Raw genomic sequence first — 25,948 nt, 5'->3', positions numbered from 1 at the left:
AAAATAAAATAAAATAAAATATCCTTGTAAGTGAGAACCAAAGTGTCCCCCAAACTGTAACACTAAATACGTCTGCAGAGTGAATGATAGCTTGCTCCTAATTAATTCAATCCCAAAGCACAATATACAAAATAAAAAATAAAAGTAACACACACACATACACACACTACGGATGCTGGCCATCAGCTAACCGAACCTACTTTTGTCAGAAACCAAAACCTTCCTTCTGGAACTTGCATAGCATAGCACTTAAAATAAATAAATACATAACAGAAGGCCTTTCCCTCATTTTTAAAATGAGCGACAAGGCTTAATAATGTTCATACATTATTCTAGTCTATTCTGTCCTGTCCTGTTCTAAAAAGCAACACATTATGCCAACTGTGACGGAAAATATTTATACCTAACACTTTCGTTTACCTTCACTGAGGAATACGTATTTCTGTAAGCAGAGTTAATGTGATCGCTGCAGTGACGTTATCCAAAATCAAACAGGCTTCCAAATACACATCAACACCAATAATGTGACTTTGTTTTAAAAAATCAACATAACTTCTAGATGTTTAGGTTCACTTATGATATAAATTTCCAAAAAAAGTCAGTGATACAAATCCCTCATTAAAATAGTTCTACCTTGGGGCTCCTGGGGGGCTCAGTTGGTTAAACGTCTGACTTTGGCTCAGGTCACAGTATGGCAGACAGTGAGTTTGAGCCCTGCGTTGGGTCTGTGCTGACGGCTCGGAGCCTGGAGCCTGCTTTGGATTCTGTGTCTCCCTCGCTCTCTGCCCCTCCCCCACTCACTCTCTGTCTCTCAAAACTGAATAAACATTAAAAAAAGGGAAAAAAGAAAAGACAGAAAGAGGGACGCCTGGGTGGCTCAGTCAGTTGAGCGTCCGACTTCAGCTCAGGTCACGATCTCGAGGTCCGTGGGTTCAAGCCCTGCGTCGGGCTCTGTGCTGACAGCTCGGAGCCTGGAGCCTGCTTCGGATTCTGTGTCCCCCTCTCTCTCTCTGCTCCTCCCTCCCTTGCACTCTGTCTCTGTCTCTCAAAAACGAATAAACGTTAAAAAACATTTTTTTAATGCTTCTATCTGGAAATGCCATCTAAGTCTTAAAAGTAAGAATAACACGTGCACGACACGGACTTTTCTCTACAACCAGGAACGCGACTGGAATGTGTCTTTAATGCCTTCCGGTCTTAAATTAAGTGCCTGCAACGTAGCAGGCCTGCACCTGCCAGTGAGGCCACTTTCTAACCTGCAAAACTGGCTTCAACAGGCAAATGTTTTAAATTCTAATAAATAAGTTACCGAAAGTCAACTCCGAAAAGTAAACTACAATTTTACTGCGGAAAACTAAGAGGTGCAATCACTTGGAGGAAGCTGGGGAAAATTAGCCGAAACTAGTGACATTCCAGTGGGATTTGTCATCTGCTTCCCACACTTGCCCACAGCTGGACAGGCAGCTTGAGACTGCTCTCCAAGCTTCTCTCACAGACCACCTGTCAGCCATTCACGCTGGCGAGGGACCATGAGTCACAGACACGCAGAGTTACTGTTCTCACGGGACTCTGCAGGGCTGTGACTTTTAACCTCACTCGCAGACTTTACTCACCGAGCCTCATGCAACACAGCACTTCGTACCGACAAGAGCTCATTTTAAAAATCCCACCCGAAAATTCACTACCTTCTGAAAATAAAGCCTAAGAGATGGGTGTATCTGCAATAATTCGCAAGCAGCATAACGTTTCGCTCAATGATTAGTCTGTATACCGACAACATAAGCTTTCTGAAGGGTAAAGAACGGATGGTTAACTTACAGATATTTTAAATTCTCCAAGTCTTCAAATGATCCGCTGGGTATGCTCTTGATTTGATTGTTGTTGAGAAGCCTATGAAACCAAAGTTCAGGAAGAATTAAAACACCACCACTGACCATGCTGTGGGAAACGTTCCTTCCGCTTGCAAAGGGTCATAGCAGGACTCCGCTGCGGAGCTCGGTGCCTACACTGGCTTGACTGCTTGTGTCCATGACGAACAGCATTTCAGTCTTGCCCTCTGATCACGAGTTTCCTCAGTGCATGGGTGTCCCTGTCACGGCACGCCGTTCCCGCCCCCCGGGCACACAGACCAAGTTCCCCTCTGATGGAAAGGGTATCTGTCTGTCCTACTGACTGTCACACTATCCACCTCAGCCGACTGGAAGGCCAGTGTGGACGTGCAGGGTGGTCCCACCAGGGGGGGGGGGTTGGCCGCCCCCCCCAGGCTCCCATCCTGGGCCCAGCTAGCTCGGGAGAAGCACTTTCCCCTCCACCTTGGGAGGGGGGCATGTGAATAGGGCAGGTGAAGGGGTCTGGCCCAGCCAGGGGCTGAGTCATTCATAGGAAGAGAAGGTGCCCGTGGCCGTAGGTCTGGGTCACACCCATTTATGAGGGACCCACACAGGTCACGGATGTCAGACGAGACAGCACGGCCGCCGAGCACGGACCCACAGGTCTGGCATCTCAATGCACATGTTCTCCACTAGGGCTCTGTGTCCACTCTCCCGATCCACACCCCCGACCACGGATCATCGGGGCTGACCGCTGTGGCTGAGCTCCACCCGCAGGTGAAAGCTGAGATGATTTCTACACTTTTTCCCACGGGGTCCCAACAGAGCATTTGGACTTACAACGTATTCAAGTTTCTCAGCCTCCTGAATGCCCCGGGCTGGATCTCCCGGATTCTGTTAAAGCGCAGATCCCTGAAAACAAACAGATGTGTTTAGACACAGAAGTGCGCAGTCAACGCTAGTGACGAGCCATCATCTCACCCAGATTCAACACCGCGACGAGGCACCTCAGGAATTAAACCTTGCAGCCCAGCTCCTTCCTTGGGCCAAGTGCCTCCTCTCTGAGGCTCAACGAATCAGTGAGTATTGATCTGAACGAGAGCGGCGCTTTCCCAGGACACAAGTTGGTTTAAACAACGATCCTGGAGAGACAAACACGTCTCTAACTAACCAGACGCCCACCTCCTGCCACTCGCTGGAAAACCTAACGTCACCAGGTCCTCCCAAACCAGAGCGGGACTGCCCCGCACGGACTCAACAGGAGTCGCTGGCCATGGGAGGGTCCAGAGCTGCAGCACCGCCTTCCGACAATTTCCGGAGCTGGAGTGCGGTGGTTTATCTGCCAAGCGCCTTCAGTGTTCTCTCGGTGAGAAGTAGAGTGAAACTGAGAAGCTCATCGTGAGCTGGGAGATCCATCCACCCTGCGCGTGGATCCGAACTCAGTATTCCCTCTACGTCTTCTCAACACTCAGTGGATCCGAACTCAGTACTCCCCCTACGTCTTCTCGGCACTCAGACAGTGGATCCGAACTCAGTACTCCCCCTACGTCTTCTCGGCACTCAGACAGTGGATCCGAACTCAGTACTCCCCCTACGTCTTCTCGGCACTCAGACAGTGGATCCGAACTCAGTACTCCCCCTACGTCTTCTCGGCACTCAGACAGTGGATCCGAACTCAGTACTCCCCCTACGTCTTCTCGGCACTCAGACAGTGGATCCGAACTCAGTACTCCGTCTTCTCGGCACTCAGATAGTGGATCCGAACTCAGTACTCCCCCTACGTCTTCTCAACACTCAGATGTGTGTTGGGAAACACTCAGATGTGTGTTGGGAGAGCAGTTACTGACTTTTCAGGGACAGAGGGATGACCTGGGCAGCCCAGGTGAGACCAGAGGGCAGGACCGTGGCGCCCAGGGCTGGAGCTGTCTGTTGCCGGTGGCCCAGTGGGGGAGGCGCCGGGCAGCTGGTGGCGTGTGTGCTCTGTGGACCCAGGGAGGCGTTCGGCCCGGGGCCATGAGCTCGGGGGCAAAAGGCACGCAGCAGGGTCCATTTTTACCCCTTCCCAGCCCCAATTAAAACCTATAAATTTAACGTGAATGAAAGTCACTGAGAAGCAAATGGAACACAACTTTCCTCCTCGAAGGGTCAGAAAAATCAAGATTCCTTGGGCACAGGCCCAACCCCTTGTGACTCGGTGCTGCTGGATTATCACGGGATGAGTTGGGGCCCTGCCATTAGCACCTTGAAGTCTGACTCCAGGGCCGCGGAACTGACCTTATTGGGAAACAGGGTCTTTACAGAGGCGACGAGGGTGGCCCCACTCCAGCATGACTCACGTCCTCAAAGAAGAGGGAAATGTGGGCGACGGGGACAGCGCCGTGTGAAGACGGCCGTCATCCTGCCACATGCCAACCATCACCCAGGTCCACCGCGAGCCGGCAGCTGGGACACAGAGCGGACCGCCCTGGAAGGAGCGTGACACTTGGTCGTGGAAAAGGCACCTCCAGCTGGGAGCGCGTGGATTCCCGTCTGAGCTCTGTCTGTGCAGGCCGCCCCAGGAAACAGACACGGGGCTCCTGGGCAGCATGTGGTCCAACTCAGGAACGATGCTCCTCTCATGACGTGTACGGAGTTCTCACGTTCACGGACTTTTCAGGAATCGGGTATTTGGGGCCAATTTAATAGTTGCAATGACTTACGGAATGGGTTCTGGTTTATGCTGCAATAAAAAACTTCTCAGGAAGTATGTAAGTGGCTAAAATGAAATCTGAGCACTTAGGAGTGAACAGTGGGGCACCTGCTTCCTCGCTCTGGGCGGGTTCTCGAGAAGGGGAGGCCCCGGGTGCTGGTCGCCACGGCCCTGAGCCGCCAGCCTGACCACCACCCCGTGTGCTCTCCAGATCCCGGTCTCCGCCCACGTGCTCTCCGGGGAACACGGCTGGCCCGAGCTGACCTGTTGCTTTGAAATACGGCAAGAATTCATCTACATCCACATTCAGAACACTGCAAGTGGTTCAGGCGCAGGGACACTGAGGCCAGGCCCTGCGGGGAGGGCAGGGAGGGAACGGGGGCCAGGGGGCGTCTCTGGGGCCAACTTCCCTGACTCCCCTCCACATCCTGGTGAAATGTGGGGCCGCGGTTAATGAGGACACCTGGCTGGTTACTGTTTAGTGTAAACACGGGTGATCTGGAAGCTCCCTCCTGGCACAGAGCAAAGGCAGGATTTCACAGGGTTCGGACAGATGACCCTGGAGCAACACGGGGAACAGGTCCCCCCGGAACGGGGACTGCCATGGGCAAACAGTCCGGCGAACCGGTGGGGACGGCCGCAGACCACGAAGCCGGCCCTCAGGTGGGCGGAAGGACAGGGGCCAGAGCCATGCAGCTTTTGAGGCTGGCTCCCCTACGACGGCAGAGCAGGGCGGACAATCACTGGGGGCAAACCGCTCAGGGACCCAGGACTGGACACCCTCACGACACGGTGACGCCCGCCCGCTCAGGTTGGGGGGAGGGAGCCCCACATGACACCCTCCAGCAGGTGTGAGGCCGGTACCAGGAGCCTCGGCCGGATGGACGGACAGAGGGGCCCCCACAACACAGCGGCCGCCGCGCACCCGGCTCTGAGTGCCCGAGCATGGCCGGTCCTAACAGAGGCCTAGGTCCGGGGAAGACCCGAACCAGATCTAGAGGACTCCGGGGGAAGTGGAGATCAGTGCACACTGATTACGTGTTGAAACATGAACATGTTTGTTATAGTTAATAAGCTCAGTAAAATTACCCGGTTTCTAATTTTTTTTTTAATTTTTTTCAACATTTCTTTATTTTTGAGAGACAGAGCATGAGCAGGGGAGGGGCAGAGAGGGAGACACAGAATCTGAAGCAGGCTCCAGGCTCCTAGTTGTCAGCACAGAGCCCGACGCGGGGCTCGAACTCACGGACTGTGAGGCCATGGCCTGAGCCAAAGTCGGACGCTCAACCGACTGAGCCACCCAGGCGCCCGTTTCTCTCTAATTTTTAATGAAACTGCTGGAACATTTAAACTTACACACGTGACCACATCTTATTGCACAGACTATTTTCCGGCAGTCAGGCCAGCCACCCGTGCTCCCAGCAGACGGCTGGAGAAAAACCACATGCCCATGCAGCCGGGGAGAGGGCACAGAGAGGCCCCCCCAACAGGAGCAGAGGCATAAAAACAATAAAAGGAACTAAACTGAGATTCTGGAACTGGAAGTCGTAACTGCTAAAATGGGAAGTCCTTGCACAGACTTAATGACATCCTGAATACGGCAGAAAACGGGGCGAGCTTGCGGGCAGGACACCAGAAAGTGCACAGTGTGACGGAGAGAGGACAGTGTCTGTACCCTCGCACATGACGCACAGAGACTCTCGGTCAGCCTCCGAGCGGCAGGAGGAGGGACGGTCAGAGGCCGTGCAGCCCCAGCCCGGAGAGACGGGTGCAGGGAACCAAGATGCCATGGGCTTCAAATACGAACCCCAAATCCAAAGTCATAACTGCAAATCAGAGGCTGTTTCACCTGAATCGATTCCCGCTCTGTAGGAAGTCTCAGGAGGGACTTGTTAATCAGGAACGGTGAGGATTCTTTTAAGCAATGTTCTCGGGGGGGGGGGTCCCCTGATCAGCAGCATCTCCTGGGAACTTGCCGGAACAGCCAATTCTGGGCCCCACCCCAAATCTGCAGAATCAGAAACTCTGGGGTGGAGCCTGGTAATTCTGAGTTTTTATAATCCCCCCAGGAGACGCACGGTGAAGTTTGAGAACACTGCTCTTTGGTAATGTTGGGAAGGCAGCTGTGTGTGCATGTGTGAGTGTGTGCACGTTTGCGAGTGTGTGCGGACACACAAGCGGCATCTGTACATGCACGCGTCTGTGCACACACATGCGCGCACACACGCATACGTACACACATACACATATGTGCACACATATACATGCGTGTATACACATGCACACACGTGTGCAGGCACACATGCACAGTGGGTCTCTGCTCGTCCCCTCTGCTCGTCTTCCACATCTGATCCTTTAACCCATTTGTGGTTGCTGACATAAAACTTATGTTAAATGTAAGCCAATTAAAAAGTAGTTAGAGCCAAGTGTATACTAAATGATCCCCCCCCCATTTTTTAACTTGAAATAATGTCTACACATGCCCAAGGAGACAAAATGTCTAACCCCACAGAATAGGACCATGGAAGGTCACTCCTGCCCTACACTGCACACTTAGCTATAGCTCAGTTATTTTACAAGTAGAATTACTATTTTTACAATCATTGTTAAGTACTTCCACAAATAATCCTAACAGGAAGCAAAAGTCCTAAACCTTAAAAATTAAACGCCACTCGGCACACGATCAAGGACGACAGGAGACCATGTCTGTGGAAAGTGCTCCCGAGACCGTAAAGCCCTTTGTAGACGTCCACGGAGACCATCACCCATGGTTCTGACAGATTTCCCAGACTCATCTGCTGAATGCGCTAAGTACTCATCAGGCGCCAGTCTCTGAATTAAGCAGTCCCCACGGTAGAGAGTCTCAGGGTGGTGCAAGAGAGCCTCTCACGGGCTCCTAGAAACTAGGAGTTCGGGGCAAGATCATGGACAGCACCACAGTCCACGTCCACCGCGTCTGCCACGGACAAGTTAGGGCCTGGGAATGGTGGGTGGTTTTAGGAAGGAGGAGAATTCGCGACAGGTTAGAAGAAATCCCTGCATTTGGCAAAGATTCAGAGGCAGGAAGGTCTGGCAAGGTGCCCCAAGTCGCTCAGTCGCAAGCAGCAGGGCTAGGGGTGAACTCCGAATCCGCTCAGGGTTCCGATCTGTGCCGCCAACGCTCCCGCCCCCCTCTGAGAAGGTGGAGGGGTTCACAGGATGCCCCCGCCCCATGGCACCCGCGTTCAGGAGCTCCTCAAAAGTAATGCAAAGTGCTGCCCCCTCCGGCCTCCTCGGGGAAGTGCAGGGCCGCAGAAGCCCCCTCGGTGGCAGAAGGGCCTGGAACAGCCCTGGAAATCAGTGCAATTTTGTGAGCCAGACCCTCAAAACCAGAAGTCCATTTACACTTTATAGGAAAAAGGCTAACCAAGTCTAAGTTCACAAGTGCCAAGGGCTAGGTGATTTGTTTTAATGTTTCCATTACTGCAAACTACTGATGAAGCAAAGCCCAGCAGAAAAAAACAGAAATCAGAAACTGAGCACCTAGAGGGCACGGCACACGGAGCCTTCCCCAGAGCCTACACCCAGCCCACCCCAACCCGCTCAGATGCTCCGTGAACCTACAGTTGGGCAAAACCACCTCACACACAGCACATCCCAGAACAGAGTGCTGAACAGCTCCTGTGATCTACTGAGCAAGTGACACACAGGTGGCTGTGTGGGGGCAGGGTTATCCGCTGCGGACCCCTGTCCCGCATCGGAGGGGATCCTACCCAGCACCGCCAGCCTGGGGAAAGGCCAGAATCCAAATCCCAAGTACGGTTTCTCCTGAGTGCGTACAGCTTTGGCACGATCGTGAGTCGGAAAACTGTGTCGAGCCATCGTGAGTCTAGCTGCACCCCCGATTCTACTCAGAACTCTAAGTGCTGGACTCTCTCCCTGAGATGGGCAGTGTGCCCCCGGGAAGACGGCCTGCTGCTGCAAGGAGCCGTGGGACCCGCCCACTGTTGCCTCCTGCGTCCCCAGGGAGGGGAGGGGCCGGCATCTGGATTGAGTGGACAGTGACCCCGACCAACCCGACACAGCTATTGTTTTCGGAATCTAGCACTGCTTTTCTTTTCTTTGAAGTTTATTTATTTAGAGAACGGGAAGACATACAGAGAGAGAGAGAGCGGGAGAGAGAGAGCAGGCTCCGTGTGTCGGCATACAGCCAGATGCAGGGTTCCATCCCATGAACCACAAGACCATGACCTAAGCCGAGATCAAGAGTCAGGAGCTTAACGGACTGGGCCACCCAGGCGCCCCAGAAATCTAACATTTTACGTTAAAAATATCAGAGCACCTCACAGCCTACTCTGTCCTCCCAAGACTGCTTTAAAAAAGAACGTCTGTAAATGACCTGGTGATAAGACACTTACTTACGGCCCCGCCTCGGTGCGAACGTCCCTGCCTGCGGGCACACGGAACTGTGGGTCTCCCACGCACTCCCCAAGGCACCGTGGACTTCACTTGTCCTCAAGAAAAGCACGTTTTCTTCCCCCACAAATCGCGGTTCCTCTCCAATTCCCGCAGTCTGACTGACACTCCACCCCCTGGACAGGTGAGCCAGAAGCTGACCGCCACATCTCCTTCACTTCCTGCCTCCGATGTACCACCAGGCCGTCTGTCCCTCCTGACGCCTCCGGCCCACGTGCCTGCCCCCATCCCTGCTGCAGAACCCCGGGCACACAGCGCGCCCTCTCCTGCGTGGGCATCCCACTGGCTCAGGAAAGCGGACCTGGCCTCCGGGACCAGACAGCACCCGCAGGAGCGCACGCCCCGTTAGCGGTTCCTGCAGCACCGTGAGGACAGGCGTTCTGAGCGTGCAGACGTGCACACAGAGTTGAGAACTTGCCCCGGGCTTCGTGCCGGCAAAGCCAAGACCACCTGCCCAGGGATGTTCACCCTGCGTAACTACAAAGGGCAGCTCGGAAAGGCACCTTTATTAACGAGGTCCTGAACGACAAATGTGCTGAAACAGCTTTGAAATGCCCACCACGCAGGCACCACGCAGCTCGGGGCCAATCAGGGCTGCAGATGAGGATCCACTGTGCCCTTCTGAGAGCACAAGCGTCCGCTGGGCCGTCCTCCTGGAGGACACCACCCTCCCCCAGCCCGCTCCAGCCTCCGGTCCCCCTTGGCCTCCACGAGCCGCACACTCCAGTCCCCAAGGCCGTCCCTCATGATGGCAGCTCAACGTGCCCGGGACGTGCCTGGCTGTCAGGGTCAGGAGCCTGACCGCCCGCCCCATCAGGCCTACAGGGTCACGCCCACAGGCACCCCTCCACTGACTGTCCCTGTATTATTGTTGTCTGCTCCGGTGACCAGCTCTCTGGGGTTCCCACAGTGCTCGTGGGATGCATGGACGGCTGCTGTCCGAATCACAGCCTGTCCTTCCTGACACCAAGTTAGGAGGCACGGCCCAGAGTGCCCCATACTGCCCGGGCCCCACTTGGCCAGAATCTCCTCTCCAGGCCACCATGTTTCCCAATATGCTTCGTTAGGGTCCCCAGGTCATTAGCGAGTGCACCCTGCTCTCTGACCGGGAGCGAGCTGGCCCTTGGCTAGTGTTTGCCCATCAGAACTGACCGCCTATAAATTCCCCTGGTGATGCCAACACTGGGGTGCTGAGGCCACACTGACAATCACCCTGCCGAGGGAGGCAGGCCTGAGAGGCCGCGAGCTAGGACGCTTGCACCATACACGGTGCACGGGGTCTACGGGACAGGGGCCGCGCACGTGGAGGAGCGGGTCAGAGCTCCAGCAAGGCTGCGGAGTCGGGCTCGCCCTGGGAGGGCTTGGTCTTGGGCGGGGGGCGGGCACACTCCGTGGTTTGCTGACCGAGAGGGCAGATTCAGGGGGACATCCGAGCTGGCCCCACGCATGCACGCGGTAAGCGCGCCTTTGCAAGGACTGTCCCGGATTCTTGCAAAGGTGTTTGTGAACCAGACTCCCACAGGCGGTTCTGCTGGGACATGGGCTAACAGCTGATGTCCCTGCGCACCTGCTAAGGGCTGGTCACTTCCACCACGGCTGCCTGGCGTCACGGCCTAGCCTGTGACCTGCTGAGAGAGAGACCTGGGCACGGACTGTGCTCCCAACGTGACGCCGTGCTGCCTCGGGCCGGGCTCCAGGAGGCCAGGAGTGGGGCTCTGGCTTCTCCTGAAGTGGAGACTAGGGAGGTTTGGAGTGGAAAGAAAGCAGGATCACATGGACGTCTGAGAACGTCTGAGAACACCTCGGGCATGGGGTGGAGAGAGGGCTGAACGGCATTAGCCTGGAGACAGAACTGCTGAGGGCAACTGCATGTCCCGAACAGGAGGGGACACCGGGGGACAGGAGGGCAAGCAGTTGGCACTGCTTCTGCAGCTGACCTTAAAAAAAAAAAATTAACTCAATTCGGTATTTACGGAGTAGATCTGAAAAAACAGGAGTCACGGCTGGAAGTCACGAAACGTTTACACACAATGACAAATTCGTTTTTGTTTGTTCCCATCCTAATCTTCCTTTCTCACAGCGTGAAAGTACACAAAACACAAGCCACGAACCAACGTGCCTGAGTCGCAGGGAAGAGGGGAGAAAGGCAGAGAAAGAACCAGGCTCAGGAGCAGAGGCCGGAGGTCAGAGGCGGGCTTGGCTCTAAGCACCCCGAAGGCAAGCAAAGCCAAGGTCAGATCTGGCACAGCATTCCCGAGCCCCAAAAAGTTCCTTAGCCAACCGTCCGGGAGAAATGAGACTTTACTGACACAAGACGAAGGCAAAATTTCTCACACAGATCCTCTCACGTGTCAGGCTCCTAAGTGTAAGTGAACAGCACCCCAAAAGGAGGCTCAGGGACAGACTCCGTGTGTCTGTCCCCTCTCCCTCACTGGGAGCCACCGGCAGGATTCTGAAGCATGACTCACAGCCAGAAGTTACACAAACTTCATCCTGTTTATTTTGGCTCATGCTTCCCGCCTCCAGAGGTCTCTCTGACCCTGGTGTGCGTTCAAGGATTTGCTAAGCCCACGAGCACGCGCTGTCTGCATGTGTGATAGGCGCCCACTCCCTCCTTCAGCCAAGTTACTGAAGTTAAAAATGGGAAAATCGCAGGTCAGCAAAGAAACACCAGTGCCGGGTGAGGAAAAGCCAAGGAGCCTGGGTCCAAGGCCTGGCCACCCGGCCGCGGGCATGGCCCCACGTGGGGACCCAGCATCTCTGCCCCAGGGACAGCTAGGACCGGCCACCCGCACCCGACAGGCAAGACCGGCTGCGGCCAGCTGCCACGCGGGGTCCCGGACACGATGCCTCCACCTACACAGGGCTCGTGGACACAGGACAGGGCAGGCTGTGCTGACGCAGGCGCATCCTTCCGGAACGCCAGCGTGGCTGGACGCGTTGGCCCACGACAGCCTGGGACACAGCTCTCAGCCGTGTCAGTGGTGACAACCACGTTGCTTTCAAGACAGGAGCCATCACAGGAGACCTGTGAGCCGTGGCTGATGGGCTCTGCTCCTCCACGGCCTGCATGAGGTGGCCCACGGCCAGCCACGCCCAGAGGAGCGCGCTCACGGGCTCAGCCCCCCTCGGGAGGGCCCAGCTCGCTGGCTCTGCCCTTTCTTCCCACCCTACCGTGGACTGACGGTTCCGTAAAACAGTAAAAGAGGCTCTTGCACGTTGTTACTATGACATTGTGTTAACACAGCTGCTGACCTGCGACACGGCAGCCTGCGGGCTGGCACCCGTCACAGGCGGCACCCAGGGCGCCATGTCCTCAGGTGACGCCCCAGGCCACTTCTCGGCCCAGGAGCCTGCAGGTACAACATGAAAGGACCATGCCCGCACCCCTGCCAGGTGGGCTGTCCCAGAGAGATGGGGACGGGCAGACAGCGAGCTCCTTGCTCACATGACCTGGCTCACCTCTCCCACGAGCCCACGGGAGAAATGGGTGATTTGACAAGAAGCCAACGCCAGGCGGCTCTGTGGCCCCGAGGGCTCTGGTTCCCACGGAGCCGCCCGTGAGCTCGGCAGCCACACATCCAGGATCACACATTCCCCAGAGAAGGCCGTTCAGACGGCGGAGGCACGTGGGCGCCGGGGTGCAATTTGTCAAACGTTCTGTTCTTTGCCGTTTCTGCCTCCCGGTATGGCACCAAGCAGCCAGGACCGCCTCTCCTGGCTCACAGGTGCAGGGTGGGCAGGAGCTCTGCCCAGCAGGCGGGACAGAGGGACAGACAGCAGGCAGGACAGAGGGGCAGTCGGGACTCTACCCAGCAGGCGGGACAGAGGGACAGACAGCAGGCAGGACAGAAGGGCAGTCGGGACTCTACCCAGCAGGCGGGACAGAGGGGCAGCCACAGGAAGAACTCGCAAGGGCCCTGCCCGGGGTGGGCGGCCTCCAGACTGAGGAACCTTCCTTTTTGCAGGGCTGGGTCCCACTACGGGGAGGTGGAGAACCGGGATCTCGCAAGGCCGCATCCCCTTCCTCGGGGGCCTCGACGTGTCAGCGTCCCGCGGAGCCCAGTGTCGAGGAGGGGCGGCCGGGGCAGGGCCAGAAGGCTGCCCCAACCCCTCAGGACCTCCCGGAGGCAGGACGCCCACCCAGGCCAACTCTTGGGTGACCTTGCGGCCCATTTCTTAGAAGTCTGGTTGGCAAAAATACGTAATAACGTATATGATAACAGAGAGGAAAGCAAAATACGTTTTTCTCCAATGTACAATTCAAAACAAAAACTGAGAGTAGTTCAAAGCACAAAACAGAAAACTTTAAATGAAAACCGACTTTCTGAAAATAAATCAGGGTATCGACCCGTTCCAAAGACAGACACACATACTTTCCAAGCTGGTTTTAGGTGTCAGGAGGTTATTTTATTAGTAACATATACAGGCAGCGATGACGCTTAAATATTAGATTTCTCTGGGATTTAGTGACATTATTTCCTTTGCAGAGAAGGTGGCCCTATGGCTTGGATTTGTACCGTGAGATATTTAAATAATCATGACGTTGTAAGCCTCATTTGCCGGGTCTAAGTCTTTACAGGCAAACCGCAGGGAAGGCAGGGAGACACCTACTGTCCAGGATCAGGTCAGAATGTTCCATGAACCCCACTAAACAGCACAACACGAGACCGGGAGGGAGGGACAGTGGGGGGAAGGAAGGGGTCCAGGGCCAGCCCCTCCTTCCCGTCCCAGGTCCTCAGGCACAAGCCAGGGCGGTGACCCCAGCTGCACCCAGAGCCGCTGCCCCCAGGAAAACAGGCAGACAGGTCGGAAGGAAGGAGTGTTGGCAGGAAAGATTTTCTCTTTTCCTTTCAGGTGCACAGACACCTGCGGGAAGGGGCACAGGACAGAGCCATGTTCTGGGCACCGACGGCCCATGCTGCCGCTTCCGGTCTCCCGGTCATGTCCTCAGACTGAGACCCCGCGTTCGTGTTCGGCTCAGGAAGGCAGGCGTTGGCTCTGCCTGCCCAGGGGAAAGTGGACACCCGTGTGCTGACCTGTGTGGGTGGCCAGCGAGAGCAAAGGATCCTTCACCCTGAAACTGTCATCCATTCTCGACAAGCCCTGGGGATTCTGGACTGGGCTTTGCCAATAGCCCGCAGACGGCGTCCCCGACTTCCCGGCCCCAGCCGTCTGCGGCAAGGATGCCGAGAACCTTCGCACACATGCTTGACAGCCTCGTGCTGCCCCAGCTCCTCATGTACTGTGACCTACGCATCCCCTCTGCTGGCCCTCCAGTGAGCCCTGTGCCGGGACCCCCGGGAAGGCCCTGTAGGAACCCCCACCTGGGCCCACAGCCCCCCACGCAGAGCGGGGAGACCCTGCCCGGGTCACCGCAGCACGCGGCCACAGACGGTACGGGGGCCCCAGGCATGCCTGCTAGAGATCCCCAGCCCCTGGCAGAGGGTTCGGAACCCCGCAACTGTGGCGTCAGGAGACGCTCTCGTTCAGATTTTTCTCCACCACTTAAAAGTGTAAAACACTGAGCTCGCGGGCCAGACAGAAGCAGGCGGGGGCTCCTTCCGGCCCTGGGCCCTGGGCCCTGGGCCCAGGGTGCACACCCGGTGCGGCGAAGGGAGCCTGGCGCAGCCCTTTGTTTCTGGCTCTGCCCTGGGTAACTCCTCCCCAGGCTTTGTGGCCGGACTGCTGTTTCGCAGGCCACACGCAGAGGCAGCCGATCCGGCAAAGCCTTCCCTCTGCCCTACAAATGAACGAAACAAATGTACGAGTTCACACACTGGTTCCTCTGGGAAAAATCCCAAACTTCTTCCACGGGTGTTTAAAAAATGAAATCAGTGTTTTCCCTACTTTCCAGACCAAAAAAAACCCAGAATTGTGCACCACGGACTTCTCCCAAGGCCGTTTTGTTCTGACCCAGAAAGCCCAGCACGCGGGGGTTAAACCGAGGACGGCTGCGTAATGACAGGGGCAGAGGACCCACACTCACCTCTTGAGCAAACCAGGAGGCGCGCCCCGCGTGGGCGGGCGGGAGGTCCGCCCCGCGTGGGCGGGCGGGAGGTCCGCGCTGTCCAACTAACCCAGGGCGTCCCTGCAAACACAGCGGGCGGACGTCGTCCTCGTTAGGGGCCGCTAAGGAAACCGCAACTGAACGGGGCCTGTTCCCAGCAGGATGACGCCAACTCGATCTCCGGCCCTGGGAAGTGGGAGCCACGCCGCTTCTACTGAAAACTCCCATGCGTGGCCTTCCTGCTGTGAAAACAGGACGCAGTGGTGCGGATAAGCGAGGCTCCTCCAAGGGGGAGAGCGCCTGAGTACATGGCGGGGCGTCCTCTGCGACGTCACAGACCCCGGGGAGCCAAGCAGGCTGAGGGGGAAAACAGGAGCAGACGACACACCCGACAGGGCGCTGGGACACCTCTGACCTGGGTGTCCCCACAGCAGCCTTCGGTGGTGCTCACAGGGCCCATCCCCTGCCTCTCGGGACTCATCCATGGGAAACAAAAGTAACCAGTGCATGCGTGCGCACGCTATACATATGTGCGCGCATAGACACACTCATGTGTGCATAATATACACACGTGCACACGCATACACATGTGCACATATAAATGTGTTCGCATGTGCGCACACGCATGCACACACGCATACACATGTACGCATATACACGTATACACACGTGCACACACGCTGTCTCCAGGCCACTGCTCTGAGTAGATGTCAGTGTTCTGGTGTGACAGCCAGGAGGTGGACTGCGGCCCGGGAAGCACCAGACGCACCTGAGTTACCATCCCTTCTCTGCATTTTGCTGCTGTGCCATCCTGGACAAAGGTCTTAACCTCCCTGATCCTCAGTCTACAACTCTGCAGAATGAAACAGTAACATTACCGGCTCGTCCTGGGAGGACACGAAATGAGGTAAGCAGAGCAGGAATCCAGCTGGGAAGAGAGGATCAGAGCCGGGGCCCAGGCCACCTTCTGGAATGGGGGTTGTGTGGGGTCACCCCGCAAAAGAGAGCCTACCTCCATCCCGCTTGGCACGGCACTTCTCCAGTTTACAGTCAGCGGAAAGGTTCAAAGAGGTGAGCCGACTGGCTTAAAATCACACGGCCCAGCAGGGGCCTGGGCCCCCGCACGCCGTCCTGCCGTCCCCACGTCCGAGACCCTGGTCCTCCCTGGGCACACTCCGGAGAGCCCCGTGACCAGGCGCGATGGGAACAGGCTCAGACAGCCCTCACTCACCCTCTCCCGACCTTAACTTGGGGAGGGCGCACTCTTCCAGGGACAGACTGATGTCCCTTTAACATAAATGCTAAAACCGGTCCGAGTCACGTCCAGAAACATGGCCACGTGGGCAGGCCTTCACGCGTCCCGACAGCTGAGGCGCCGACGGGACAGAAAAGGGTGCACGCCGGCCGGGAATTCTCACCCTCCACCCAACGGCGCTTAATCCCCAGCGGCCACGGAAAGTCTGACGGGCGCAGATTCCACAGCAGCCGCCGCTGTTCAAGGCCTCTTTGTTCTCCTCTCGGGTGCCTGTGGACCCGGGCAAACGCTTTCGGCCCCGGGCGATCGCATGCAGGGGCCTCAGCAGCTTTTCCCGACTGGTGACCGGTAACTCTTACGGCAACAATGGAGCCCGTGCGTGAGCACACACACACGCTCACACACACACACACACGCTCACACCAGGGACAATGGAGCCCGCGCACACGCAGACACACACACACACCAGGGACAATGGAGCCCCCCCCCCCACACACATATATACCAGGGACACTGGAGCCCCCCCCCACACACACCAGGGACAATGGAGCCCAAACACACGCAGACACACACACACACACACACGCTCACACACTCACACCAGGGACAATGGAGCCCACGCACACACAGACACACACACACACCAGGGACAATGGAGTCTATGCGAGCGTGCACACACACACACACACACACACACCAGGGACAATGGAGCCCGCGCACACACAGACACACACACACACCAGGGACAATGGAGCCCCCCCACACACATATATACCAGGGACACTGGAGCCCCCCACACATACACCAGGGACAATGGAGCCCAAACACACACAGACACACACACACACACGCTCACACACTCACACCAGGGACAATGGAGCCCGCGCGCGCACACACACACACACCAGGGACAATGGAGCCCACACCCACACACATATATACCAGGGACACTGGAGCCCACACACACATACATACACACACACACACACACACACACACACACACACCGGGGACAATGGAGCCCCCCCCCCCCCACACACACATATACCAGAGACACTGGAGCCCACACACACACAGACACACACACACACCAGGGACAATGGAGCTTGTGCACACACAGACACACACACGCTCACACACTCACACCAGGGACAGTGGAGCCCGCGCGTGCACACACACACACACACACACACACAGACACCAGGGACAATGGAGCCCGAGCACACAGACACACAGACACACACACACACACCAGGGACAATGGAGCTTGTGCACACACAGACACACACACACGCTCACACACTCACACCAGGGACAATGGAGCCCGTGCACACACAGACACACAGACACACACACAGACACCAGGGACAGTGGAGCCTATGCGCGCGCGCGCACACACACACACACACACACACACACCAGGGACAATGAAGCCCATGTGTGCACACACACACATACACACAGACTGGGGAAGGGGAAACGTTGGTAGGATATCAGATGATGTTAAGAAATCATTGCTAATTTTTAGATGCGTTATTGTGGTTATTTTTGAAGGTGCCTTTATATATGGATGAAATGAAAATAAAACTATGAAATGAAAAACAAGTATTTCGTTAAAAGTACTATATTTCTCCTTTGTGAAAAAAATCCAGGTTACCAGCTAGATACACGCTATCAGCACTAAAGGCAAGCGCTGTGTTTCTTCATGTGTCCAGTGTCCATTTATTTTAAATGTGGAGGCTGACATCAGACGACTTTCTCCCAAACAAACCTTCCCCTCCCACCGTCCAGGCCTCTCCTCGGTCACCTCCTTCCCTGCAGGTTCTAGCAGCACTGCGTCCTCACGGCCTCTCCCACCGAAAACCTTCGCCGGGACCCCACAGTCAACGGCAACCCCCCCCCCCCCAACTTGGCTCCCTGCCAATCTAGACCTAGCCTCTCTCTGCCCAGCGATCGGAGGCTTCCCACGCACGCTCCCCGGCCTCCAGCCTGCACGTTCTTGGGGGACTGCCCTGCTCCCCAACACGCTGCAGCGCCGACATCCGCGGGACAGACCTGCTCCCGGGTCCCACAGCTGACGGGAGTCCTTCCACACCTGACACGTCAAAACCCAGTCCTCACTAAGGTTCCAGTTGAAGAACCAGGTCCCCGTCCAGTTAGCGCGTCTCGAACTGCCCGGAACAGAAGGAATTCTGTGATGCCCTCACGCGGCGTCTGGCCTCGGAGGGTCCAGTTACTGGGGAACACATCCGTCATGGCCCCTGTGAGAGGCTGTGCCCTCCAAAGCCACAGCCCACCTGCGGACCCCACCTGTGACACCCACGGTCAGGTCCAGGGCCCTGCTAATGACCAGTGGCCACCCCAATGTGTGCTGAATTAAACGGTGGTAGACACCTATTCTCGGCTCCCAAACAGGCCATGTCCTCGTCCTCAAATAAAACAAAATGTGATTTAAAAAAAAAATAATAATCTTTAAATACATGGTCAGTTCAGTTGTGTTGCTCTCGTTTCCTGTGGGGAGAGGAGCCCTCAGACACGGTCGGTCCCAGAGCTGCACCTGCAGACACTCCCCTGACCCCCCCACCGTGCCTGCGGGGACCGTCCCGGCCGGCGCTCAGGTGACCCGTGAGCCCGGGATCGCGGCGAACGTCTCGTCAGTGTCCCGACCAGCAAGGCTCTCAAAACACAACTGACTGATAAGAAAAATAAGACCTTCTGGACGCGGGATCTGGGATGTGTGATTTCTGCACGCAGGAGAAGCTTCCTAAGACCACAGCCCGTGTCCAGCGCAGGCGCGCGGTAACCAGGACGCCCCTCCCGCTCTGCGGGGTCAGTGTCAGCAGCAACCCCCCCGTGAGCACAGGGCTATCCCCTGTGTTCTCAGCAGGACCACCACGTGGTGGACACACAAACCCACGCGATGAGACACCCTACACTAGAGAAAATCGCTCCACAACACGAGGAAAGACATGAGAAAAGACCACGATCATCTGAATACAAACGTCAGGTACCACGAGCTGTCCCCGCCTCTGAGCCACAGAAAGCAGCCCATGACTCTCAGAGCCTGCGTTGGGGACAGAGCCAAAGGGCACCGACGGGGGGGGGGGGGGGGGCCGGTCCAGACTGTGCTGACACCCGCCCGGAGGGTGAACGCGTCAGAACCGAGGAAGCCGGTCACCCCCGAGGGCCACACCTCTCAAGCCACTCACGCCTCGGGGCAGCCGCGGAGCCCCGGACCCAGCACAGCAGCCAGCCTCCGGCGAGAGGCACAGAGCCCAGCCTGGCTGATCCAAGCTCCAGAACCCTGGTCCGGTCGACTCATCTACGGTGTCGATCTGTGCTGTTAATCCACCGCACATGGACCGTGCCCCAGACTGGACTGGCGCACCGACCTGGTATCAGTCCACAACAATAACGCCGCACTGCCCTGCTATGCCAACCGCCCACATAATCGTTACTGACCTACCGTTCTACCACAATCATCGGTTACAATGATCTTCAGCTCTGATCTGCTGTGTTAACTGACTCTAATCTGCTGCGCTGACCCACTGTCCTAACCACCGTACCCGAGTACGACACCATCGACAAAATTTAACCCACTACACCAATCTCTGTACTAACCTCCCAGGGCCGCCCAGGCCTGCTCCCTCCCTGAGCCCCCATGGCTTTGTCCCTTACTCTGACGGTGGGGAGAGGCAGGACCGTGGAGGGTGGGGCCGGGCGGGCCACCAGAAGGCACCTAAGCGGGGGGAGGGGCCGGTGTGCAAAGGGCAAAGGGGGCTCAGGAGGGGCCCAGCACCCTGGCCCCCGCGGCCCCCACGTGGCAAGAACCCCACACAAGGGGCCCATTCGGGCATGCCCCGTGCCCAGTCAGAACACACACACCCAAACCAGTCCCTGGCACACACACTCACCCAGACCCTTCACAGCTCCGTGGCCGGCCAGGGGCAAACACGCACGGACACAGGCGCACACACTCAAAGGCACGTATGCGTTGGCGCGACCCTGACCTGCCACCAGAGGGGGCACTGTCCTCCCTGCAACCACAGTGAGCTTCCTTACCTGAAAAGTGGGGCCACCAGCAGGTGCTTTGGGGGCCTGACCACGATCCTGCCACTGAAAATGGCCACCTTGAGGGCGGGCAGGCGAGGTCGACACACAGGGGCTGCAGACGAGCTCCTTACGGAAACTAAACCGGTAACACAAAACACACAGACGTGGCAGAGGGAAAGCGGTCTCCACACCCAGGAGTGTGGGAGCAAGGCCGCCAGTGTCTTCTCTGCGTCTTCCTCAATGAGCGGTTTGCTTCCGTGATAATAAGTAACTGAAAGATGGGGCTCTCTTTCCTTTTTAGAGAAATGTTTTAGGGGCGCCTGGGGGGGGCTCAGTCAGTTAAGCGTCCGACCTCGGCTCAGGCCACGATCTCATGGTCTGTGGGTTCGAGCCCCGCGTCGGGCTCTGTGCCGACAGCGCCGAGCCTGGAACTGCTTTGGATTCTCGGTCTCTTTCTCTCTCTGCCCTCCCCCACTCATGCTCTGTCTCTCAAAATAAACAACATTAAAAAATGTTAATACAACACTAAAAATAAAAAAATAATCAGGTTCCTACTATTTTGAGTTCAAGGGATTAAAAACTCATTTCACAGCTCGGGCTCCTGCACCAGAGCGGACGCTGGGTCCCCTCTCTTCCCTCCCCTCCCCTCCCCCCCGTGTGCAGGGGTGTGTGCCCCGGTGCCTGTCTCTGCTTCATCAGGGCTCTGGGCGTGCAAGGGGCTTTCACGGCAGCCCTGCACCCTCTCTACGGCCACAGCCTGCCAGTGTCGGTCCCCACTGCCAGCTGTTTATCCCTTAGTATTTTCTAGCTCCCGTTCCCCAGAGAGCAGTCTGTCTTTGGTCAGGGCAGGGCCAGAACATCAGCAAGTGGCCAGCATACAGACTCACTGTCCTTGGTCAGGTGCCCACCAGACCCACCCAGCTGTGGCCGGGACAACCAGGGTCACGTGACACTCGGCAGGGACAGTGCGTTGGTCAAGCTTGTCTGGAGAAACAGACCCAACAGGCGTGTGTGTGTGTGTGTGTGTGTACACATATATACGAGGGGGAGTTTATTTTAAGGAGGGATTATGGAAGCTCAAGTCCAACATCTGCACGGTGGGCCAGCAGGCTGGACACCCAGGAAACAGGTGCCGTCTGCGTCCAAAAGCCTGCTGGCAGAATTCCTTTTTGCTCAGGGCACCCCAGCCTTTTTCTCCTAAGCCCTTCAACTGATTGGATGAGGCCCACCCACACCACGGAAGGCAATCCGCTTTACTCAAAGGGTACTGACTCAAGAAAGTCTAGAGTAACGTTCAACCAAACGTATGTCTACTGTGGCCCAGTCTGAAATACACAACTAGCCATCGCAGGCACCCAGGCATGCTGGTGAAGCCAACTTATTGCAACAAATATTATAATTTAAACCGTTGAACGAGTTACTTGAGGTTGTTCCTGCAGAGAGGGAGAGACAGAGCTTGCCCTTTGAGTTCAGCGAAGTAACAGATAAACCATGTCATCCTACTGGGCACTCGCCCAACCTTCGCCGACTGCTGAGCAGAGTCACATACTCTCAGCACAAACCAAGCCCAAGAAGCAACCGGTCTCAGGCCTTACCAAACAGATGCGTTTTTGCTTGCTGCTTTTCTAAAAGCCTCAAATCAAGCTGTGTTTCAATTACCTACACAGAGGAAATGGATCATAAAATAGAATTAAAAAATACGGAAATCAAATAGTTACTCTCCACCCAAAAGGCTCTGAGGGCACCTCACCTACGGGCTCCTTACATACAGAAGGAAGTTCCGGAAGACAAGAAATGCGACCCGATTAATTCTGACCAAGAAAACATTTTGGAGAGCTAAGTAAGAGTTTCATCGATGAGAAAGTATCAGAGGACAAAAGAGGCGTGGGACAGATGATTAACCCCAAAAGGAACTCACAACAGATGGCTTTGGGGTCGATCACCGGCTTCTGAGGGAAGGACACACAACAAGGCAGAGAGAATAAAAAGTAACCCTGAGCCAAGGAAGGCCCTCTCCAAAGTCTCCTAGGTGGACCTCTTCACTTCAGTCAAGGCTGTTCCACGTCAACAGCCCGCCCTGCCTCGCCCACGGTGGCAGTGGGACGGTCTTCTTTCTTTGTCCTGATTTTCAGGGTCCGCAGCCCTGGAGTCCTTCCCCAGTGAGAAAACGTAAAGCCCGAATGCAACACAAACCAGGTCCTCTGCACCTCCAGATGCTGCTAGCTGCATGGGATCCTCGAGGGAACAGAGAAACAACCATTCAGATAATTTTCTGCTGGATGTCATTCTCTCAGGAAACAGTAGTAAAAGGCTGTTTGACACAGAGCTCTAAGAAAGCTCAAAAGAATAAGAAGGCTTCTCTGTGGCTAAAGAAAATGATAAGGGAGTGGGATTTTAAAGCTGGTGTTTTCTGAGCTCCAAGAGGCCTGGATCTACACAAAACAGTTCTTTCCACAGCCATTTCCTTTTCTGTGTCCCTCCAAGCTAAGCTTCTAATCCCATTCCTGACCAATGAGAGGGCAGGAAGGAGCAGGACTGGGCTGTGTCAGGATGGAGGCACACAGCTCGGCTATCACTTGTGGTGGGCACTTCCGGATGTAGTGGGTCCTGTCTGCTGGTACAGGGAGGGCCCCTGCAACAGGACATAATGTGTCTCAGCACCAATGCTTGACACTAGCAGGGATGCCAGGAAGGAGAGAGGGAGGGAGGGATGAACAGGAGGGCAGATGGATGGAGGGGTAGGTGATTAGGTGGATGGATACACGGATGATAATCTGAAGGGTGGGTTGGTGGGTGTGGTGGATGGATGGATGGAAAGACAGTGGGTGGGTGGATGGATGGATGGATGGATGGATGGATGGAAGACAGATGGGTGGGTGGGAGGGTGGGTGGATGGATGGAAGCACAGGTGGATGGAAGGATGGATGGACGGATGGATGGATGGATGAAACACAGGCGGATGGCTGGATGGATGGATGGAAAGACAGGTGGGTGGATTGGATGGATGGATGGATGGATGGATGGATGGATGGAACGACAGGTAGATAGATGGATGGAAAGACAGGCGTATGGATGGATAGATGAATGGATGGAGGATGGAGAGATGAATAGATGGATGGATGGAAAGACAGGAAGATGGATGGATGGATGTACAGGTGGGTGGATGTGTGATGAGAGATACGTAAGTGGACAGGTGGAGGGCTAGATGGAGGAGTGTGACGATAGAAGAAAGGATGGATGGATGGATGGAGTGACACACACAATGATGTAAGACAGTTACACAACAAACAAATCCACAAGAAAACACAAGCTCAAGACTAATATTAGCCACTGTTGCCATGCCAACGCAAACATCCCACATGTCTGAGTAAATAACAAAGATGACTAACTGTATCCACTTTAATCGCTATTTTTAAAAATTAAAGTGCTGTGCAGCTGAGTACAGAACATCAGAAATATTGTTCCACTCCAGGAAGTGACGAGCCTAATCTGGGTCCCCTTCCCTAACGGAAGCCATGAAGGGAAGTGAAGTCGTATCCTCTGGTGACACACACTCCCACAGGTCTGGGAAGTCAGGTTTCTTTGCACAACCCTTCTGAGTAAAGAAATCTTCTTGCCCAAGAGAGGTAAACGCTTTCTTGCCCACAAAGAGAGAAAATAACAATTCAAGAGCTCCAATCACTGCAAGGCAAAATGTAGTAATGTCAGCCTTACATTTATCAGGAGTAACTCTGAATTTCTTCTGTCCCTGTCCTCAGGCCTTAGCCAATAATTAACGCCAGTTCGCTGCCAGAGTGGCATGTTACAAAAGTTGGGAAGGACGGGAACTGGCCGACACTGAGCACTTCCTGGATCCTCGCAAGTGCTGTCTGCGTGGGGTGAGTTTCAGGTTGGTAGTTTGTTCTGTTAGAGAAAACGGCACCTGAGGTGCATGGAAAATGCATTATGCTTAGTGGTAGTTCCTGTCTGAATCACAAGTATGTGATTCAATCAAAGTCAGGGCACAGAGTGACAGCGCCATCGGTGGCCCCGCAGCCACCAGGAAGAACACGCGGCTGTCCCAACATCACACCCCTCCTCCCCGGGCCTGGGGGGCCTGCCTGCCTGCCTCTGCTGACACAGCCCCACAGTTCAATTCAGCACACTCAAACCCTAAGACAAGTCTCCACGGCAGAAGCGTCTCCTGGCCAGGCCGTGTTAGCAGATGCACACGTGTTCTTCCTCATTCCTCGAAACGCCCCTACAGATGGGGAAACCGAGGCCCCAGGGTGAATGAGCTCCCCGGGCAGGCGCGGGGCCAGGATCTCAGCACAGTATCACCCTGACTCAGACCACGGCACCTAACCTGGGGTGCCCACACACCTGGGTTCCTTAGATGTGTTCAATAGCAACTAAATGTAATGACTTTGGACGCTGAAGTCGGTCGAAAGTCGCTCAAAGTCGTTCAGGGCACTCTGTCCCATGAGACGCTGGGCAGACCCAGCAGGTGTTCGCAGGGGCCTGCCTCGTTCGTACCTCCCGGAACCCATGGGCTCAGACGCCGAGAAGGCCGCACAGGGGCGCGTGGGGTGTGGTGGCTACACTGGGGGACACCTCCCTTGTCCCTCAGGTCACAGCTTCTCCACCCAGAATACCGACAGCACACTCGATCCTCATGATCTGGGGATTCCATATCTGCACACTTGACCCTAAAATCAATCCTCACGGAGCTTTTGCCATCACTCAAGGACCGGAAGGAGTGGCAGAGCGCCTGAGGGGCCGGACGCCCGTGTTCCTAGCGTAGAGGAGAGCCAGGTGACCCTCTGCTGTCCGGCTCCTGCTCAGGCCGTGAACAGGTGTCCTTCTTGCTGCCCACTGAGTGCTAGGCTGCCTGCGTTCCTGTGCTCTCTTCGGGTGACTTCGCAGCTTAAAAACCGTCCCCGAGCATGGCCTGGAGTCCTGTCCATGTCTGAGTTCGAGAGCCCTGACGGGCCTCAGGAGAAAACAGGTGTGTGGGATGAGCTTTTTACTCCGGCTGGAGCTGGGCGATGTTGGCTGGACTCATGGCGGGTCAGTCCAGAGTCTGCATCAAATACAGTGTCCTTTAAACAGAAACACACACAAAAGGTCATCCACTGTTGGGTTGATGACAGTGTTGTGACGAGAACTCCCAGGAACAGGCCTGCAGGCCCCCAGGACGGACGGTTCAGGGTCGCTGAACGTGTCTGCGGTGACCTTAGAGAACAGGACCACTGCGAACAAGGAGGACCCACCGCAAACACGGCAGGATGCCAGGGGCCCAGGTGCTGATTGTGGAGCTCCTCCCAGGGCAGGTTCCGGGGTGTCGGTGCGACTGCCGCTCCAAGACAGACGGCCAACCACGAGCACAGACCAAGCCAGGAACATCTGGCCTCCCAGCGGAAGCCCTAAGGGTCCGAAATAAACCAGACCCAGCCGACACACGGATCAGTGATTGCCTGGGTTCTCAGGACAAACGCAGATGAAAGTCTTCAGAGAGGAAGGCAAATCATAAGGACGAGGGCGTCCTTACCGAGTGAGGAAACAGGTACACACACCACGTTTCCAGGGTCCAGGCATCCAAGGGATGCCCCGTGCGCTGTCCTGCCCGAGAACAACGAGAAACGGCCCCGAAGGGACTAGTTCTCTCAGCGGGAAGG

The 25,948-nt window shown here is 55.9% G+C and overlaps 1 protein-coding gene across 1 annotated transcript in view; it reads right to left on the bottom strand.

Moving 5' to 3' along the window:
• The window catches only part of PXDN (peroxidasin), a 78,377-nt gene that overhangs the window by 42,229 nt on the left and 10,200 nt on the right, over window positions 1–25,948 (bottom strand). The window contains exons 2-3 of the mRNA XM_030311829.1: window positions 2,670–2,741; window positions 1,819–1,890 (exon numbers count right to left, since the gene is read on the bottom strand). Coding sequence (XP_030167689.1) covers window positions 1,819–1,890; window positions 2,670–2,741 — 144 coding nt within the window. The remainder of the gene's footprint in view (window positions 1–1,818; window positions 1,891–2,669; window positions 2,742–25,948) is intronic.

Source organism: Lynx canadensis, chromosome A3, assembly GCF_007474595.2.
Source record: "Lynx canadensis isolate LIC74 chromosome A3, mLynCan4.pri.v2, whole genome shotgun sequence".
NCBI lineage: Eukaryota > Metazoa > Chordata > Mammalia > Carnivora > Felidae > Lynx > Lynx canadensis.
The sequence above is the reverse complement of the archived record's forward strand: the minus strand, read 5'-3'. Positions and strand labels throughout refer to the sequence as shown.